The sequence below is a fragment of the Anopheles nili genome, chromosome 2, assembly GCF_943737925.1.
Source record: "Anopheles nili chromosome 2, idAnoNiliSN_F5_01, whole genome shotgun sequence".
NCBI lineage: Eukaryota > Metazoa > Arthropoda > Insecta > Diptera > Culicidae > Anopheles > Anopheles nili.
In genome coordinates, this window is record NC_071291.1 from 10,748,708 (window position 1) to 10,768,210 (window position 19,503).

The 19,503-nt window shown below is 49.1% G+C and overlaps 3 protein-coding genes across 3 annotated transcripts; 1 reads left to right on the top strand and 2 right to left on the bottom strand.

The window, feature by feature from the left end:
* Window positions 1-214: 214 nt before the first annotated feature.
* LOC128724882 (mitochondrial dicarboxylate carrier-like) lies at window positions 215-1,252 on the bottom strand. The gene is made up of 2 exons (XM_053818640.1): window positions 837-1,252; window positions 215-770 (listed from the first exon to the last, which is right to left on the bottom strand). Exons 1-2 carry the CDS (start codon window positions 1,250-1,252, stop codon window positions 326-328), a joined length of 861 nt encoding a protein of 286 aa, XP_053674615.1. The 3' UTR covers window positions 215-325.
* A 520-nt stretch (window positions 1,253-1,772) lies between these two features.
* Window positions 1,773-4,630, bottom strand: LOC128730873 (mitochondrial dicarboxylate carrier-like). The gene is made up of 3 exons (XM_053823960.1): window positions 4,488-4,630; window positions 2,626-3,043; window positions 1,773-2,549 (listed from the first exon to the last, which is right to left on the bottom strand). Exons 2-3 carry the CDS (start codon window positions 3,036-3,038, stop codon window positions 2,087-2,089), a joined length of 876 nt encoding a protein of 291 aa, XP_053679935.1. The 5' UTR covers window positions 3,039-3,043; window positions 4,488-4,630; the 3' UTR covers window positions 1,773-2,086.
* Window positions 4,631-8,264: 3,634 nt separating this feature from the next.
* LOC128731942 (uncharacterized) lies at window positions 8,265-9,108 on the top strand. The gene has a single exon (XM_053825100.1). The coding sequence runs from the start codon at window positions 8,318-8,320 to the stop codon at window positions 9,095-9,097; it is 780 nt and encodes a 259-aa protein (XP_053681075.1). The 5' UTR covers window positions 8,265-8,317; the 3' UTR covers window positions 9,098-9,108.
* Window positions 9,109-19,503: the final 10,395 nt, after the last annotated feature.

Genomic DNA, 19,503 nt, shown 5'->3' on the forward strand with positions numbered 1-19,503 from the left:
TGTTTGCGTGCGTGCTGGGGAGATTCCCAACGATATGTTGGCGAGTGCGCACACAGCTGCGTGGGAGAGAATTTTATGTTGTCAATTTCTTAGTGAGTTTATGCTACGGGTAACTATGGGAACGACGGGATGCTTGGATGGTCAAACGTCGATAAACAAAAAAGACATCCACAAATCCACATGTTAGATAGTTCCATTTTTTGGGTTTATTTAAAAAAAACTATACCAAACTAATTTCACAAACATTATATGCGACTAATAGTACGTGTATGTCTACGCAACATTTCGACTGTGATGATTCTGATGAGATGAACTTTTCAGTGCCTTAGGCTTTAGGCACACCGAAATTAAGCCTCAGCTGCTCCAAAAAGATAAACGTTAGCACCGTGTGTGGACCGAGGCGTATGAAGCGTGGTATGAACCCTTTGAAAAACCCGATCGGTCCCAGTCTGCCGATGTGCCGCAGGATAGCACGGATGTTGGCGAACTCGCCTGGTTTAGCGTTCATCATGACCGTTTTCACCACGTCGATCGGTTGGGTCATTGTAGTCGCGATCCCTCCCGCAATAACCGAGGCAAGAAAATGTGTGCCAATGTTATCGGTGAAGTAATCCGTCTGGCAGAGCGTATACTTCGCCTGATCGTAGAACGTAAGCTGCCCGATCGTCATGAACACCGATCGTGCTGTGGCGGAGCTTGCTCCAGCAAACAGTCTCCGGAAGCCCTCCTCACGCCAAACCCGGATGATACCGTCGATTGCATTTTTATAGCTATAACGAAGCGAACATCGGCAGTTACATTGAAACTTTCTGAAAGTGGGCGGTCGTTTTACGTACTTTCTACGTTGCTCTGGAGGAAGTCTAACATCGTTCTGCATTCGGACGTTGATGAGATCGGCTGGAGATCCAACGAATCCGCCCACTGTGCCACCAATGGCTGCCATAACGATCCTGCCCAAAAATCCGCTGTCCTTTCCGAAGCTCGATTGCTTTCCAATCTCGTAGATTGCAAAGCGAGTCGTTGAGTAAGTGAGCTGACGTAGTACGGCGGCGGACACACCGTTGTAAAGTACCGTAAAACCATCCCTCCGAACTATTTCCTGCGACAGTGAAAACATCGACAAGTTGGTCCGAGCATCTATCTGGTAGAGCACCTTTAGCAGATCCAGCGGATGCGTACAGTACGCTGCTCCAGCGCTGGCCAATCCTCCGAAATACCATCGCGATGTTTTGTCCACGTGCTTCGGATTCATTTGTTTTTGGTTTTATTTCGTTTTCCTATAAAATGCGCGCAAAAATTTAAACCGATTGTGCACGTGTGTACGCCATTTAAAAAAAACCACCCTATCTCTAAGGACACTGAAAATGTCATCGAGACAATATACAGTGTCCTACCCCCAATGGCTGGCGATGTTATTGGGCTGTCATAGCGAGTTTGACAGTACTTGCACCCCCACCGGGCGAAGAAAAAAACAACACGTTATCTCACCACTTTTATCCAGTTTTTCGCGCGTCGTGCGTTTCGAATCCTACGTTAATTCGTGTCAACTGATTCATCAACCCGTTCACAGCGTGCTTACCTAAGAAAGGACCGTACCTAAATGCCCCAACGGATACTGCTTCACTGAAGAAGCCGGAATCACAGGTACGAATGACGAGCAGCGTGTTGTTTTGCAACACCGAAATCAAAACACTCTGACTTTATCTGACATAAACAACGGTTGAGCAAACAGCTGGTGTACTCAGCGCGAACAACTAACGAGAGCGTATGTCTAACATTGATAAATATTTATTGCAAAGCATTTAATCCTGCCGTCGCAGATGGCTCCACGAGCTTCATCCTACACGTTATCCTACACGTTTTGCAAAAAAAAGATAAAAGAAAATTAAAACCCTAACAAGTTCGATACCGCCCGTTTCACGGTAACGTATTCGATCTGTGCGGTTTCACTTCCCTACTGTGATGAGTGTGACTCGTAGCTCTTGTTCGTTAGTGGAATGTGTCAAAATTGCTCTAAAAGCTCGCGGTAACCCGTAAACGGTAATCGTTAGTAACTGTATCGGAAGATGCGCGCTCTGTCACGCTCCTAGTTGGCAGATTTCGACTCCGGCTTCAGGTAGCCAAAGTTCATACGCAGTTGCTCGAGGAAAACGAACGTCAGGATGGTGTGCGGGCCAAGGCGCACGAATGCCGGCACGTAACCCTTGAAGAATCCGAGCGGTCCGAGTCGGGCGGTGAACCGCACGATATCCCAGATGCCACTGAACTCGCCCGGTTTTGCGTTCATGGCTCGCGTTTTCAGCACGTCCAGCGGCTGCGTGAGCGTAGTGGCGATCGCACCCGCCGTCAGTGATGAAAGGAAATGGGTCGTGAGGTTGTCGCTAAAGTGGCCGGACTGCAACAGCAGATCCTTAACCAGATCGTAGAACGAAAGCTGACCGATGGTCATGAACACGGCACGCGAGGTGGCTGTCGACGCGCCAGAGAACAATCTAGCGAAACCTTCCTCGCGGTACACTCGGAACAAGCCGTCAACGGCGTTTTTGTAGCTAAAACAAAAAGCAAAACGTAAATCCTCATTCAAGCGCCATCCCGTGAACGGTGTTGTCACGCTGACGTGCTTACTTTCGACGTTGCTCTGGCGGCAGCTTGATGTCATTCTGCATCCTCACGTTCACCATGTCGGCCGGTGTTCCGACGAAACCACCGGCAGCACCAGCTGCCCCGGCCAGTAGCGCTTTGCCGACGAAGCCGGAGTCGTTGCCCATCGCCTGTTTGCCAACCTCGTAGATGCCGAATCGGGTCGTCGAGTAGGTAAGCTGGCGCAACAAAGACGCGGACAGGCCGTTGTACAGCGCCAGCACACCCTGCGTACGCACCACCTTACCCGTCAGCTGCAGTAGAGAGATTTTGCCTTCCTGCTGCGTTTGCAGTGTGACCTTCAGCAGGTCCAGCGGGTGAGTGCAGCAGGCCGCACCAGCACTTGCCAGCCCTCCGAAGTACCAATACGACAGGCGCTTCTTGTTGTCGTCAGACATGGTGGCTGGAATGAAACGAACGATTTATGTGCATTACTTGTGGTGTCAGTCCTGTGAAATGGCCACCGTTTTGAGGTCGTTCGTATGGCCAGAGAAACAGCTGATTTTGTCACGTTTGGGCGAAGAAACAGGTGTATGAAAAATGCACAAAATCACCCACGATGAAGGTTACGCGCTGTGACACCCAAGTTTCCCTTGCTCGGTCACGGCCAACGCACTGATTCATGAGATGACGGTGCCGGGACTTAGAAACGACCTTCACCAGCACAGGTGTCTGGCGAGTGGGGAAGGTGGTGTTATTTTTAGATAAAACCACGCCAAATTTGTTTGAGGAAGATAAAGATGCACCCGACCGATGCACGAGGGGCTGGGCTTACCCGCTAGCTTGTGGGTGCGGAGGGCAGGTACGAGGATTACGGCCAAAAATACGACGCGACGACGGCAACGACGACGACGACGACGGCGGCAAGGACAATTTGTGTGTGTTTTTTATTACTACACTTTCATTGAGAATGTGCACCGCCGAAGAATCGTGACGTAATTGACATATGTGGCATAGTGAGCCATTCACCGGCCATTGTGACACGTAAATCGATCATTTTTAAAAACAATTCATAAATTGAAAAAGAATTAAAGAACATGTATATAATTCTTTATTTCAACATTTTTTCGGTTTTTTTAAAGCTATTGGCAAATGATTTCAATTTCACTATCAAAGTATAACGAAAATGAAACATACATGATTTTTTCAGAAGTGTATCACTTAAAACATTGCTTATAATTAAACTCCCAATTTTTACAAACCATTGGCTAGATGCAACGAAGCAAAATAAGCTCAGAACAAAATTCTGATGGCAGCTCACACGCTCGGCCACTGAACAATTCGTACTATCCAGGCCGTTCGTTCGTCGATTCGCTCGCACCACAAGTTCATCGCTTTCGTCGACTGCACACTCGGCTGGATCGATGAAGGTTGGTACGTCAAAATCATACGTTTTATGAAAACAAACAACCACGAGAAGAAGCAACCAAAACAACACGGTAGCGCGCGCGATTCGCAGCAAAGGATTCACGGTCAGTTTTTAAACGGTTTGGGATAAATATCGTTTAGCTGGGGGTTGATAATTTGACCGTTCGACAAATGGACACTATTTAAGGTGCAATAAACGAGTTTTTTTATCGATCCCGTGCGACGTTTGCCGGTGTTTGTGTTGTGGGTTAGCACTTGTGACAAGTTGTTGCTAGGAGACCAATCTCACCTAACGAGTCCGATATATCACCCGGGCTCGTTGTTGCATCGTTGCCAAGGTACATTGTAACACAAAATGTATGCATACACCGGGAGCCGATGGCTGCTTATGCGATCGCAAACGATCGAAGGTTAATCACTCACGTTTATGCACGCACATTAATTTGGTTACCGTCACTATCCATGGGAATTTTACTCACCGGAAGGATGGAAATGGCCTTGATGAATTTCTCTCTGCTCACCGCTTACGATAAGCGGTTGGAATTACACCGGACCCGCACCCACTCAGGACGGCGAACGACTTCGAAGTGATGCCGACTTATCAGTCCACCACAACCGTTTGGCTAAATTTATCACCAACTTGACGACTCCTGTCGCTTACAATGTGCTGTAGCATGGGCTAGACTGGTTTTCACTTGCTGACGCACTTTGCCTCGCCGTATTGATACGCCCGGGACCTGCTCTCCTGTTCACGCGTACCTTTATTTTGTTTCCATTTAAAGCGTTCCAATATTCGTCTCGCTAACGAGTCACACGTCTCTCGGGGACGTTCCTTTGCTTTAAGTGTAGTGTCCCGTGTGAGCCGACCAGGGTTTTTTTACAACCGTGATTGATGACAGATTATGACACTCGGGAAAGATAGCGGACAAGATGCTCAAAGTGAGCAACCAGCCTCATCATCGGCCACACCCGAGTATAAAAGATACCGCATCCGGTAAATGACAATGACCATGCGATATGGCGAACAAGTAGTGGAAAGGATTACGCCCCTATTATGAAACAGAATCCCCAGCCTATTCTTGAGGCTGGTTTTCTCTATGACGCCGCACAGATAACGTCAATCGGTCGGAAAATGGAAAGCCAACCTGACGTTGGCCAACGGTGCGTGTATAAGCGCACAGCTGACGCAAATCTTTCGTTCTTTTGTTCTACCATTTTCCGGCCTGTCCTATGGACGAGTGCTGGATGCGATGAAAGCTGAAGAACCTGCACAATACCCTAAATGGCATGTAAGCTTCGCTATATAGCTTCACGTTTATGTTTTAAAAGTTCTCTCAATCGATAACGAGGAATGGATGATTTTGACGGTACAATGAACATTGTCTTTTTTTGTGTGCAAAATCTCGTCGATTAGTGCGCTTGTAAATTGATGCAACCACCTCAGTAGAGCGTGCTTTAATGGGACAGAAACAAGTTGCCCTAAAAAAGGCCTGTCACAAAGAGAAATGCTCAACATTTTGTTCACCAATGAGGCCATGAACTTTGCTAGAGCATGCTAATACATCAACATGCGTATCTATCTTTATCAAACTACAATCTATCTCCAACAACTACAATTAATATCTGCTTTCAACGGTGCCAACATTTTTTCTAATTCTTCAAACCTCTCATCAACTTTGTTGGACCGAAACGGTGTGGTGATTGATGCTGAAAGCTTTTGCTATAACTGATAAGCTTTGTTTGTTAAGATATCGTTTGTCCCTTAAAGTATAACCGGTATGCTAGTCAGTTAGTCGATGAACCATTATTACCAACATAATTAAGGCACAAGATGCATTCCAGCGAAGCGCAAAATTAAACACAACCAGCAAACCCAAACGGTGTTCACGTGGATCGACCGTCTTGAAGAAAGTATCATTATCAACCTGCTCAACTTCGCGTTCGTTTTCCTTCACGAGTCGCTTTATCCTAATGGAAACGCAAAAACATCATACTCCTCGTTGGCAGTTCCATTTCGGGAGTGCTTGCGAGATAATCTACCACCCTCAGCTGGCTTACTCTTCCACCGAACGAGGAAAGTTTCGTTTTCATCTCTCGCATTGAATGATGTCACTAATGCGAATTCCTTCGCAATCGCTTGCGTTTGCTATCGATTTGTTGGAGAGAGAAAAAGAAACGTGGCTGCTTTTGGCTAAAACTTTACCTCAAACCCGCACGTGTGGCTAAAGATTTCTCTACCGCTCGGAAAGGTGGAATAACTTTGGAGCATGAAGGAATGTAGCGCTGTTGGTAAAACTTTTCCCCTTTCTAGTCGAAGATTTTCGGTAACCTTGAGAGGAAAGCTAGGTAGAAGAGCTTGATGTGTTGCTATATTTTATCTTTTCATTACCCCGACCATCGAGCGATACCGCAAAAACGAGTATCGCTGCTGCTAAGAATGGGTCCAATTTTCCCAACCACGCGTTGTGCTGATTAAACAAACAAGGTGCTAAATCTCAGCTCGCCCTATAAACAAGCACACCAGCAAAGCCCACGCTTTGGCGAAGGATCTTCTACTTGATCGTGTTTCATTATCATTGGAAGAGCGTATCAGCCATCGGTCGGAGGAAGGACCACAAGTGGATTAAAGCAACCGCAAATGGGTGATACATTCCCCACCGGGGGTATATCTTATCGCGGTGATTTCGAGGTACCAACCGAAATTGAGGAAAACCACCGGAAGCGGCACGGTTGACAGGCGGTTTTCACAGATAAATCATCGTTGAGCAGAGCCCGCTCGATCGACCGTACAACTGTGCATACACGAAAGGCGGTACATGAAGTGAATCATCCGTCCCTGTTGATTAGGATGCGTGGAAAACGTTTCGATAAGAGTGGAATCGCGGTCGGATCGATTCGGCCTAAATTGCGCTTTCGTGACTAAACGAAATTTGGAATTCGTCGCCCGCCAGTCGGAAACATCGTGTACGGTTTTGCTTCCGTTCGCGGAATTGTCACATTCCTCAAATACCTGCCACTCAAAAGGAATTTTCACGTGACGCACAGCGGTGTGTCTTAAATAATTTGGCATTTTTCGTCACCTGACGCGAGCGAAGCGCCAGCTTGCCATGTAAAGGTGGAGCAAATTTATTACGCCGTTTAAGACGCCCCCTCCCGAAGTGAAGTGCATCGATCGAAGGTCGCCGTTCCTGTGGCCCTTCTTCCTGCTGCGCTACTTTAGGGTCTCTTGGACGCGTATGCCTCCGTTCCGAGGAATAGAAATGTGAGCCGAGGAATAAATTGAATTTTTCGTGGACTTTTTTTTTGTTCTGAATACGCAGTCCAACGCGGCTTTTCATTTACGCTGTACGATTTTAAATTAAGCTCCAGCTCGATATGGATCAAACGTTTTTCAGAAAACCAACCACCCGCGCCACGATGTAATGTGAACTGAGTGTACGTGCGTCAAACGTGCTTCCCTTTATGGGTTTTATATATGGCATTTTGCGCGGTACTCGTGGAAAACTCGCCTCCGCAAAGTTGTAGTTTGTTTGCCAGAAGACAAAAGGGCACAATACGCGCTCGTTTAAAATTACCGGAACAGTACACGGGTTCCGAGATGCAATCTATTCCACAATGGCACTGTAATGGAAACCCTTACCGAAGGCACATCGCCGTTAGTGTTAGTGGGCGGGAATTGAGCCGTGCGGAAATCAATCAGGACATAATTTTTCTCTTAACATTCCCCTCCCCCCTCCACCCCCCGTGCTTTGCCGACAATCGTCGAAAGCCGTTCGTCCTTGATTGGAACACATAGAAGTACTCACAACACGCGGCATTATTTGAAATCCAATCAGGCGGTTATTGCGCAGGCCGTGAACCGGATTCGAGCCGAATGGGGTTTTGGGTGTAAATTGTGTAAAGCTACTTCGAAGCGTAATGTCAAGGGGTTTTTTTTTATTTTTACGAGAATGTTTTGAAATATTCACCACTCACTTCCGCAGAATTGAAACCGGCTGAAAGGTAAAAGTAAATACCCACGGCAGTCGTTGATTTTTAGTCCGGCGTTCCGGCCGTTGGACCTTTAGCACCTATCTCGCTACACTGAGTGCTTCTCGGATGGGGTTCGTTACACTGGAGTTAGGAAAACCCTTCCTGCGCGTAGGTTCGTTGATCCGGTTTCGTTGCGGTTTCATCCGCCCGGTGTTGCGGATCAAACGAGAAGAAACATTTACACATTCTCGCCGTAAAACTCAACCTCAACGTGCTGACGGTAGTCTAATTTATCTTCTTCGCAGGTTTTCCACCCGACAGCAACCCATCTCCAGTCATGTCGCTGGATATGCTGTCCGCTTGCGGTTGGCCGTTGCCCGGCATCAACGTCACCGGCAGTCATACGAACCCACCGAAGGTGACACTGGTCCAGGAGCAGTTCGGAGTCGATGGATCCTTCCTGTTGGCTAACATGCTGGTGAACCATCTCAAGGCAAACACCCAGGCAAACAGCGTACTGCTCATCGCAACACACCACACATCGGCACACTACGCGGGCGTGTGCAAGAAGCTCGCATTCAACACGGAAGCTGCCGTAAAAAACCATCAATTGACCATGGTCGACGTGCTGGAGCATCTGTACTCGCAGGGTGGCACCACGGGAGCCCTCAACCTGTTGCAGCACATTGGCCAGCAGATGAAGGAGGCCCGCCAGGCGCACCCATCGAACCTGCTGGTTATCGTGGACGATCTAACATTCTACGCCGTGATGCACCCGAGTGGAGCTGAAAATCCCGTGATCGATTTCTTCGACGAACAACTCAGCATGGCATCCCCGTCCCGACCGGATCATATCGTGCTGAAAGTGAACGCGTCTGAATGTTACGGCCGTTTGTGCGCGTATCTTCGAGACCAGGCCGAGGTGGTTGTCACACTTGAGCCTCTTTCGTCGGGTAACTTCCGTGAGGTGGATGGACGGTTTACTGTGCACCGACGGGAACGGACTGCGACCTCCCAACTCGAGCTGCTGGAGCACCATCGAACGCTACTGTACAAGGTGGGCGAACGCCAGATACGTACCTATGTGCCAGGAGAGCTAGGAATAAAAAACCTATGAGTAGCGCCAGTGGGCGGCGGTGTACGAAGCTAGTTTTCCCTTTCATTTTGCATCACGAGACGAAAGAAAGCCCTCACATTTGCCCCACGGGACCCGTCGTTCACGTGTCGGAACGAAGCAGCACCAAATTTATCGCTTCTCCCAAGCGTCAGCCGTTCGTTCGGCTCGTACGACGCCTTTTTCACGTTAAGGTTTGTTTTTTTTTGGTGTTTTTTGGTTACGTGCGCTTTCCTTTCCGGTTTTGTGTCGCACTCGGGCACGGGCACGGTAACCCATATCACGCGGTACGTGATTCATATCCTCCGCAAGCAGCAGGATCAGATGGGAGAGAAATTGGACGGGAAGCAAAGTGTCGTTCGTCACTCGCGCATGTTTGCCAAATGTCTGCACAACGTTGCGTTCGACTCGGGAGGCGCGATTGCATTCCTTGCCGGCGGATTCCTGCCGTACACCCACCCGTCAGACACATGGACCATCGACGGGGTTGTGGGTTAAAATTTAATGATGCTAATGCGCCGTGACTCGGTTTTGCGAGAAGGAATGGAAAATGTCACGCGGACGGGTGTTTTTTTTTTGCAATAATGTTACGACGAAGCCGGTGTTACGTGACGAAGCTCGAGGAAGCCTTCAAGGACACCAATACTAGTTGGCACCATTCTGTTGCTGCTGTTATTTTACTCTCCTTTTTTTGGAGGCTAGTTTGCTGGGCAGGCATAAATAGTGCATATTTTCGTAACGCATTGTTTCGCATGGGAATAGTTCTGTTTTGTTGGGATGCTGTTTCAAGAACCCTAAAACGAACGGTACAACTTAAAATAACATTAATTAAAGCGAGGGTTTAGTGGGCGCCCGTTTATTTTGCCATACATTTCGTGTGGAAGTGCTCGCTCGGAATCGCACGAGCAACACGAATGTGCAAAAGGACATCCGCTTGCGCATTTCACAGTGATACCGCATGTAAGTTTGCTTGCCGAAAGTTAATGAGTTGCTCCGAAAGTACGAAAAGTCAGCACCAGAACGAACGCCTTCTAGCAACGTTGCTGATGGAGAAACGTGTGCTGTATGTTGTACAACCATATTTCATGCGACCCCGTTCGTCCGTTCGTCCTTGCCTTCAAAAGGACCTTCTCCCGGTGACACCCGCCACGGTAACTGTGAAAATTCAGACCCAAGAGTGAGTGTGAGTTATTGTATAATATTTGGTGTGCTTGCTTGCTTGCGACTTTACTTCGCCATTTTTCATGCTCCATCTTCCTGATGTCACCGTGATGGAGGCGCCCCGTCGAAATCAGCAGCTCGAGACCCAACATGTGGGCCAGTGGTGGGACGGTTTGCAAATTTATTTATTGCCTTTTACACCCCGGACTGTCGTCTGCGTTTGACAGACTGTTAATGAGCGTTTGCTCTTCTTCGTGGCTTGCGAAGGACGATTGTCCTGCTCGCGGAGGACATATTCCAATGGCGTCCCATCGCTTTGGCTGGCGTTGGTGAACAAACAACAGCTGTTTGTGTTCGGTTTTTTATCCGTTTAGTCGCACAACGGCAGTGTTTGTGGGAAAGCAATTACCCTTGACCGTAGCGCATGAGATTTCATGAGGTTAAGCGAAGCTTTATTGATCAAATAGTTCACATCCCGTCGCACACGGCATTTCATTCTCCCTGAGCTTGTCCGCCTCTCGTGGGAAATTGCGCAACAGTGTGTGCAAAATGAAATTCTTCGTTTCGTTGATGTAGAACTAAAAAACCTGCCATGCAATAAACCGATGTGCTACTATCATAAACATGCGAACCCAGACAGGGGGAGAGCAAAAAGCAAATAGTCTCCATAACCGAGGAAAACTGGGGATGACTGGGTCCTGCGACCTTTCTGGGCCTGAAGGAGAGGGAGCGGGGGGGGAACTGTCCATCGTTTCAGACGGTGAAAAAATCTTCTCCAAAATCACCCAACCCATCGTGATTGTCGGAAGTGGAGAGTAAATAATCATTTAGCGGTACTTTACGCACCCTTTTACGATGCACTAAGCCCGTCACGCTTGCCGCCGATGTCGATTTTTCCGACCACTCTCACCCTTATCGATCGATCCGATACCGATAACGGTGCAGGGATGGGAAAGTGAGCTTGCCGACCTTTATCACGGTGCTTTGCCTTGGCCAATTGCTCCCATTCGTCTGCCCTTTTTCCGCGACGGCACACATATTGACGTTTGATCGAGCTGATTCGCTCGGCCAGAGAAGTCTCGCCCGGATCGAAAACAACATCCAGTGGCACTTCCGGCTTGCCGTTCGTCGGAAGCAATAAAATCACCAAACCATCGGCTGGCCGCGTGATTCCACCGATGTTTGACTTAGTGACTTTTTGGGACCCAGCACGTCCGTTTCGGGAGAATGACACCGAAGACACCGAAAGTGGCGCCATTATTTGCCATTTTCTTCCTTCGTTTTGTGCGTATGTGACTGTGGTTAAGCGTCCGTCGATCGATCGAGGTCCTTACTGCTGTTCGCTCCTATTCCGGCAAACTCACTCACCCTCCCAAGCGAGGTGTACCATCTGTCTTAGCGTGACGCGATTAGCGCTCGAAGGATGGAAGGTTCCCTTTTCTTTTATTTGCTGGATGCTGTTTCGATTCGCGAGAAATGGCTGGCGTTTCGACGTTTTTCCACTCCTGCTCGCAGAGAGTTCCAATCACGCTCCTTCGCTTGATTGCGAATCCTTTTATTTTTTTGTTCAGCGAAAATTTCATTTCGTTTACACTCGACCCAACCGCATGCCGTCGTCGTCGTCGGTGTGCCAAATCGGATAATCTTGGTCCGTTCTTGGGAACAAAAAAAAAAAAGGCTGACAAAAATTGAATTCCCCCCCCCCCTCAATGGGTAAATACACTCTCTAGTCTCGCACCCGCACATGAGAGGACGTGTCGCCCATGGCGAAAAGCCGCCACGGAATGTGGAATTAATTTGACAAAGTGCGAACGTGAATGTGCGTTTTGTGCAGCTCCACAAATGGGTGGAAGTTTCCCGCTAAATCATATTTGCCATCGACGCCACATCCGCAAATCAATTTCCGTACGCCACGCAGCTTCCGGGGCCGCGTGGTGTGTTTGTTGTCGATAAGGGATCGGCAAACAAAAATCCCGCTCAAAATCCCGCGTTCGAGTTCCCGCTCGAAAGCAATTTATCAACCCCGCGTAACGCCAACATAAAATCACTCCCCAGCAACAATGACTAATGATGTAAGTGTGTTTATCTGCGCGGCGGGAGTTTACTCCTGTGAAACTTTTGCGTCACTAAGCACTAAAACCCATTAAAGTGTTGGCAGGGCTGTTTTCATGGCAGCAAAAAGGAGGTTTTAAACATAAATAAATAAAATAAAACGTCGAAGATTTATATGTGTGTTTTTGCTACTTTTTCTCTCTCTCTCTCTCTCTCGCTCAAATGACCCTGAATTTTCGTCCAACGCAATCAAAGCTGAATTGTGGAAACTTACCGGCCGCCCGTTTAACGGCCCACTTACTCCACAATAAAACGTAATCAGCTCACAAATGTGTGTGTTTGGCAGGATTTTTCGGCGACGCCCCATAAACCTACGACCGGTGTGGTCAAACTTTACGATGGTGGTTCTTCTCGCCGACCATCTCACACGCCAGCACAGGTCGGTGTACGGCGCAAGCCTCCCCCAGGCCGGTGTGAAGATCGGTTTGTTTCGATTTGTTAAGGGCCAGCGGCCAGTGCGATGTGCACCGAGCGAATCGAGAACACGATTGAACGACCTTAACAGAGAGGACTAAAGATTGATGTTGTCGCTACGTCGACCGTCGCCAGTAGCAAAACCCGCCTCGACGTCCTGCGGCGATGTCCTTTTACCGACGTGGCGTGCAATCGATACTCCACCGGTCGCCACCGGTGAAAGGTTCCGTTATTTGTTGTTGAGCTTTTGGGCTCCCTTCGCTACGGGGGCATATTTTTACAGGCTACTTTTCAGTTCACGGAGGAAGGAAAACTGCCTGGAACACGAGACAGGATCATTCATACGGTCGGTCATCGTTTGAGCAGAAAAATGATTCCATCCATCTGTCTCGAGACCCCTTCGGGAGTTCCGGGAAACACACTGTAACGATGGTTGGAGGTGAAAACTACCAAAAAAAAAACTCCACTTTGTCGTATTCTGAAGGTCACGGTATGAGGGAGATTTCTTTTTTTTAAATATAGCCCATTTTCTGATGGCACTTTTTCCTGGAATTTCGCTGCTTTTTTGAGCCCAACCGCTTGTCATATGTCAACAATACAAAAGAGCCGCAGGACGTGCTATCGATGACTGGGGCAGGACGCTTAACGCCCGGGCCGCACCGCTGATAATGGAGCAAATAATGAAGAGAACGTAATTTCCTGCGTACATTTTTTTGTTCGTTCGCCACTGGAAGACGAACGATAAGAAAAAGTGTGGGTCTGTTGCTGGCCGTTGGTGTCAGTGAAGTATAATTTACTCACAAAACCGAGCCAGCTAGAGAGGGATCGAACGCAGCATCTCCCCAGGATTAGGGTCGATTTAACCTACTCTACTACCCCCTTTTTTATCACCCCTATTTGCAGCGCAGCTAGCTCGCGTGCGGATTTGTGCACACCGAGGACGGAAATGTTAAATAAACGCTCGAACCAGTCAAAATCAACAACGAACGATCCGAAGCGCAAAGTAGGCCATGGTTTATTTGAGCGTGTGGAAAATGCACCGTCCACGAGACTGAAAGCCCGGAAGGAAAGAGTCGCCCGGGTGGGCGTGAAATTGTAAAATCATTTCCCGTGGTAAATATAAACCCCGGATGGACCGTGGTCGGGTGGTGAGTAGTTTTAGTCGCAGATGAACGTGCCACGTCGGGGTCCTTGCGAACGTGCATTGCTTTCGTTTTTTGTTTTTTGTTTTGCTTCTCTTTAATGGCAATTTATTATTGCACGTCCTCCTCTAAGGGGACGGTGTAGTGTGGTTTAAATATTTACTGAAACAACCCCGACCGACGAACCACTAGGCGGTGGTAATTATTTCAATCGCTTGGCTTCCACGTGGGGATTCCGATTGGCAATGGATCGTACCGGTGGTCATTACGCGGTCATTTCAAACACATTCCAGCGGCGCAGATGTCATCGGGCGGCGCCATACAGCCGCCGGAAGCCACACCATGCTGCCGCGTTGGTGGCAAATGTGTTTACAAGGTTTTCAATTTCCTCGCTCGCCATTTGGCTGATGGAAACCGATCCGAAACCGGCGCGTGCGGATGTGGAACCACACTCGACAGCGGTCTCTCACGGCGACTGAGGGCCGCTGCCATAATTCTGTCAGAGATGCGTCGACAAACATCGGCCAGCCTGGTTGGGGATGAGTTTTTCCACTCACACTGGATCCTCACACCGCCTGAAAACGAAACATCCACGCTGGCAAGGCTACGAAAAGAAAATGCCCCCCAACAAATCGCGATCATCCCGAGGTGCCAGGATGCGATTTGATGAACGTGCGGAACGTGTTTCACATTAAAGTAAATAACGGCGAGAATAGGGCGCGTGCAGTCACGTCTGAGGGTCGGGAAAACAGGGACAATTTTCGCACTCGCAATTCGTTGCGAACGGGCGATCCTCACGCGCCGGAACGACGCGCTGCAACCACAAGTGTTTGCGTTTCGAATTGCGAAACTTAGTGGAATATATGTCATGTGAGCAATGCCACAGGCATCGCAATCCGGTACGGATTCCACAAAACGTCCCACGGACAGTGCGACCGCGTGTGTGTAACTTTAAATTCGCATCCTCCTGCGTCATTTGCCCTTTGGAGCGGAAATGAAACGGAACGACCCCGAACAATCGGCAGCACGAATCGCAATGCCACGTTCTGCACATCCGGCAAGTAAAACGTTTTAATGTTGTCACTAAAACCCACTCATAAAATTTGTCACTTTTAAGCCCTTTAAGCCGGCCGGCAACCGAATCGATAGCGCGTACCCTAGACGGTCCGCTGGTACCGGAAGCCGTATGTTGAGCCCGCCGGTGCTCTAATCCGTACCCCTGGCAATCGAATTTTCCACCAAACCGATGGTGGGGGGTGAATCCGTCCGAAGGATTTATTTTCAATTAGTTTCCGGTGACCGGTGTACACCCGCCGAATGGACTGGGAGTTCGCCGAATGAGATTCCCAAAATATTCGGCATGATTTCTTCGCAACCATTAGACGTTGATGAGATTTTCAGGGGATTCTCCGCCGTGGGGTTTGTTGGCATTGTTAGGTCCCCACATGCACGGAGAGTCACGGATAAATCAGACGGACCGGCTCGATGTTTGTCCGATGACGGAGAATTAATTATCTGCCGCAAAAGGGAAGCTAGAAGGGGAGAAGAAAAAACAAGTCCCGTCACGGCTGCCCCAAACGACGGAAGCACCGAAATGAGCACTCGAACGGAGAGATCTTTCGGTCCGTTAAGATGGACCGGTCTTTTTGTACGCCGGCGGCACTTAATCCGGAGGCCTGCCAACATTCGGCAGCTCGCACTCCGCGGGAGTAAGTGTTTACGTTCAGTCAATTCCAGTCTCCGGATGTGCCGTCCACCGATCGAGAACGATCGAGATCGATTCGATTCGAAGCTGCCGTGGGCGGGAAAGCTGTTCGGCCCACTCGAGTCCGGTCCGATGCCAATCATTAAAACGGGGGTTTTTCGCAATTTCCGCCCATTCGGGTTGGCCCTTGCGCGCGAGCACACGCAACAGTGGGGTGGTAGGTGTGTTTATGATGTTGAGGGCAATTAAATCTGCATACTCATTGCGCCGGCTGCCGACAGACGCCGCGGAGAGCCGGTGGGGGGCGGAAGAAAAGAAAATACTTACCCTCTGCTGTGTGCCAGATGTGGTTGGTGAAATTAGGGTGGAGTTGTGCGCCCGAAAATGCGCATTCCGTTACGATTGTGTGGTGCAACGGCAGCTCAGCGTGCGAATTCCACCACAATGGCAAGGGCGTCAAACATGCGACCAGGCGTGGTGTACGATGAATGGGAATAACGTGCAAATCGTCGTGCTTTTGTCACTATACAGGTGTTTAGGGTAGGTCAAATAATTATTTACGTAAGTCTTTCTTCTGGACAATTAATCAAACGCCATTATATGGGTCTCCATAGCCAACTAGATAGAATATTTTAAACTCTAATCAACCATGTGAAGAACGATTGATCAAAGGCGGCACCTATTTCCGAACAAAATTTGACACAAACTTTGTCCTGAAACAAATAAAATTAAATTCCCGACAATACGTTAATGTGAGATAGACAATCTTACACATAAAGCACGAAATACCGAAATCACGACAAACAATAAGGAAAATGTATTACTCATCCCGAAACACGGGCGTAGAACACGTTGCGAAAACGTTGGACACATTTGCGGTACATATTTTCCTCCATTTTCCAACGCATTCAATGCACTTGCGTTCGTACATGTTTCTTCCACGATAAATGAGTTTTTCCATCGGCGCGTGCCGCGTTTGTTTGCGCTTCGATTCAGGGGCAAGGGTAAACAGGAAAATTCCTCTGAAGTTTTTCCTGATAGCGCTAGCTCGGTTCAGAGTTTAACGTTTTCCATCGTCCGCTCGCTTCGATCCGCCTTTCATCACCGTTCATTGACTTCCGGTCGACGGCCGATGGGGTCGGGCTCATCACTTTCGAAGCGAAGAAAATTTGCACGTAAAAAGACGTGCACGAAGAAGGCACATTCCCACCCTCCCACGAAATGGCGAGTTCGTGCGGAGTTAGCCTGTTTTGCGTCCGGTTCGGTGGTTTGGTGGTTCGCCATGGAAACCGATTAAATTTCCAACTCTGGTACTCCCGCCGTGTGTAGCAGGGGCCTGGGGGGAATTTGTTTAATTTTCAGTAAGCATTTCACTGCACCACCAATCCGATACGGGAACGGGCTTCCGGGTTCTCGCCGCCCGGCGTGCCTCCTTATTCTTGAGGCAGGTTTTAATGCGCGCAAGAGAAGATAAGTCTGTGCGTTTGCTTCTATCGATCGCTGGCTCGGGTTCATTGGTAGCACGTTGGGCAATTAATCGTGCGTTACGGTTAATTTAGCGTGCTGTACGGCACACAACTTTGTGGCGGAATGGATTTATTTCGCTCCGGGATGGGGGAAAAAAGAACAGGCTAGCTTTTCTCCTCCCCCCATACTGAACCGGTTAAGTCGATTTTCCCGAACGCGTGGGAGTGGGCAGGACAGAGAGGAGTAAGTTGATCAGTTTGCAGCACGCTTGCCTAAATCATGTTGCTCCCAACCTGCAGTAGGTTCGTGGTATTTCTAATACTCCACGTAATTCTATAAATACGAGCTGTTTGCATGTCGCTGCGGATTGCCATTAGGAAAACGGAAAAGTAGCCCTGTGTGCGGCGCTGGAGTGATGGGCCCGTGTGGGTGGGCTTTTGATCGGAAAGCTACTCGGACAAATTACATACGAAACCGGTCGGTTGTTCGTCCGCCCTTGCAGTCGTTAACAACAAAACCCGCATGAATCGAAATTGCGAACGAACGAGGGCTACAATTGCGATTCTAAATCATAAACTTTTCCGCCCAGCCACCCATTTATCTGTGTAAACATGTGTAGAACACAGGGTGGGTTGGGGTGGGAGGGTGGTCGTAATCTAACCTCTCCCACCCCCACTCCCACCCCCCACTTTCCCTTGCCATCAGCTCACATGCTCGGGTGGAAACTGGATGTCGCGTTGCAGGGGAAAACCCGTGGCTTTGTTGCGCAACGATGCGATTTCCGTGGCCACGATCGTGAGCAATTCGCGCCCCAAAATGAAGGCCCGCTCGTGGTGCAAAACACCTTCACCATTGGAGGCATTTTTGTTTCGCTTGTTTGTTTGTGGTTATGCTGGAGATGCGCCACCCCAGGGCGTTTGATCGATGCTCAATAGAAAATAAAAGTATTTATGATATTTGAACCGTCTGCGGTACCCGTGCGAGGGTTGTTAGACATGAAACGAACCTACCCCCGGGTTAGGGCGCACTGCTTCTAATAGCACTCGATTGGATGCTCGTAAATGGAAGACCGCAAAACAAGCAAAATCCTTGCTGCTATCTGCAATCATCGTGGTCCTTCCGTTCTACGGCAGTGACGCACTTTGGTAACGCCTTCGACCAGCACGCGTGAGACGGTATGGCGTATAAAATATGCTCTCGCAAGAACGCGGTCACGCGCGGAACAGAAGGGACCCGGTGCGAAAGTGCCCTCGAGTGCCGGCGAGTGGTGGGAAATTTATGGACTACCGAACGCTGGGCCGGCGTGCAGGCAAATTGGGTCTGCCAAAAATCAATGCACACATCTCCGACAAATCCCCATGCGATGGATGACGCTTGTCTCGGTTTGTCGGGCACGGTTTGGAGGGCCTATACGAGGGACCGAACAATTTATGGCGGGTCCCATCAGTGGGATTTTGTGATGTTCACCGGCAACCGGACACCGCTGGCTGCCGGCTCGCGCTCTCCAGCAATCGTTCCAGCCGGCCATCAATCTTCATCGAGACAGACCGCCCCGGGATCGGGAAACGTCCGGCCTACTTTCGCCCCAAAGATGCCTCTCAAGGTCGGGTGAGAGTGACCGCGAATGGGACTTGGTATGCCGGTGGAAGTCGGTGTAGAGAGTGGAGCAAAATTAACAGCCTCGGTGGCAGCAAGGATTTCGAGGATCGATCGATTGATCGATGGAGTAGTCGTGATTAGGACATTTCTGCATTTTTTTTTACGCCCACCTACTTCACGGACACGGCAACAGCAGGCAATTAGCAGGCGATTTTAAATTAAATGCCCATTATGAAATGTAAAATAAATCGGTGCTCAGGAAATTGAGCCGTTCTTTTTTTGTGTTCTGTTTCACGCGCGAGCGCGCGCTCACCGGAAATGAAATGAATGCCTTTTTCGACTTGCTCAGCCGTTCCATTCCGATACTAATGCCACCTGGAATGGTGATAGAGGCGCATACGCCCATTCATCACCTGCAGCCGGAGCTCAGGCTTAGGGTCAATTACGTGACGGTTTATATATGAAATCAATTTGTCGAGTTCACCTTCCTTTGGTGCAGGATTCCGGAAACCAGGCACCTCCACGGAGCTCACGTGCATCGGAACGCGACCGGTGCCATCGTTGCACCTGATTAAGGGAGTCAACCAAACGGCCCCACGAACCCGCGGGTATGCGAAATCGATAAATCTACCATTTTTATCGCACACCCAACGCTCTATTTCCCACCTGTGCGGTCGTAACCTTGCGACGTTACGCGTGGAGGGAATATTTTCTTATCGCCGGTATTTGCTACCTTGTTTTTTTTCCCCAGCCGTGTCCTTGTATGGCAGTGGGTTTTCCACATATGCCCATGGCGGAAGAGACCAAAG

Coding starts and splice junctions, on each gene's coding strand:
- LOC128724882 (XM_053818640.1), bottom strand. CDS start 1,252: ATGAATCCGAAGCACGTGGACAAAACATCGCGATGGTATTTCGGAGGA. Junction 771..836: donor CCTCCAGAGCAACGTAGAAA/GTACGTAAAACG, acceptor GCTTCGTTATAG/CTATAAAAATGCAATCGACG.
- LOC128730873 (XM_053823960.1), bottom strand. CDS start 3,038: ATGTCTGACGACAACAAGAAGCGCCTGTCGTATTGGTACTTCGGAGGG. Junction 2,550..2,625: donor CCGCCAGAGCAACGTCGAAA/GTAAGCACGTCA, acceptor TTTTTGTTTTAG/CTACAAAAACGCCGTTGACG.
- LOC128731942 (XM_053825100.1), top strand. CDS start 8,318: ATGTCGCTGGATATGCTGTCCGCTTGCGGTTGGCCGTTGCCCGGCATC.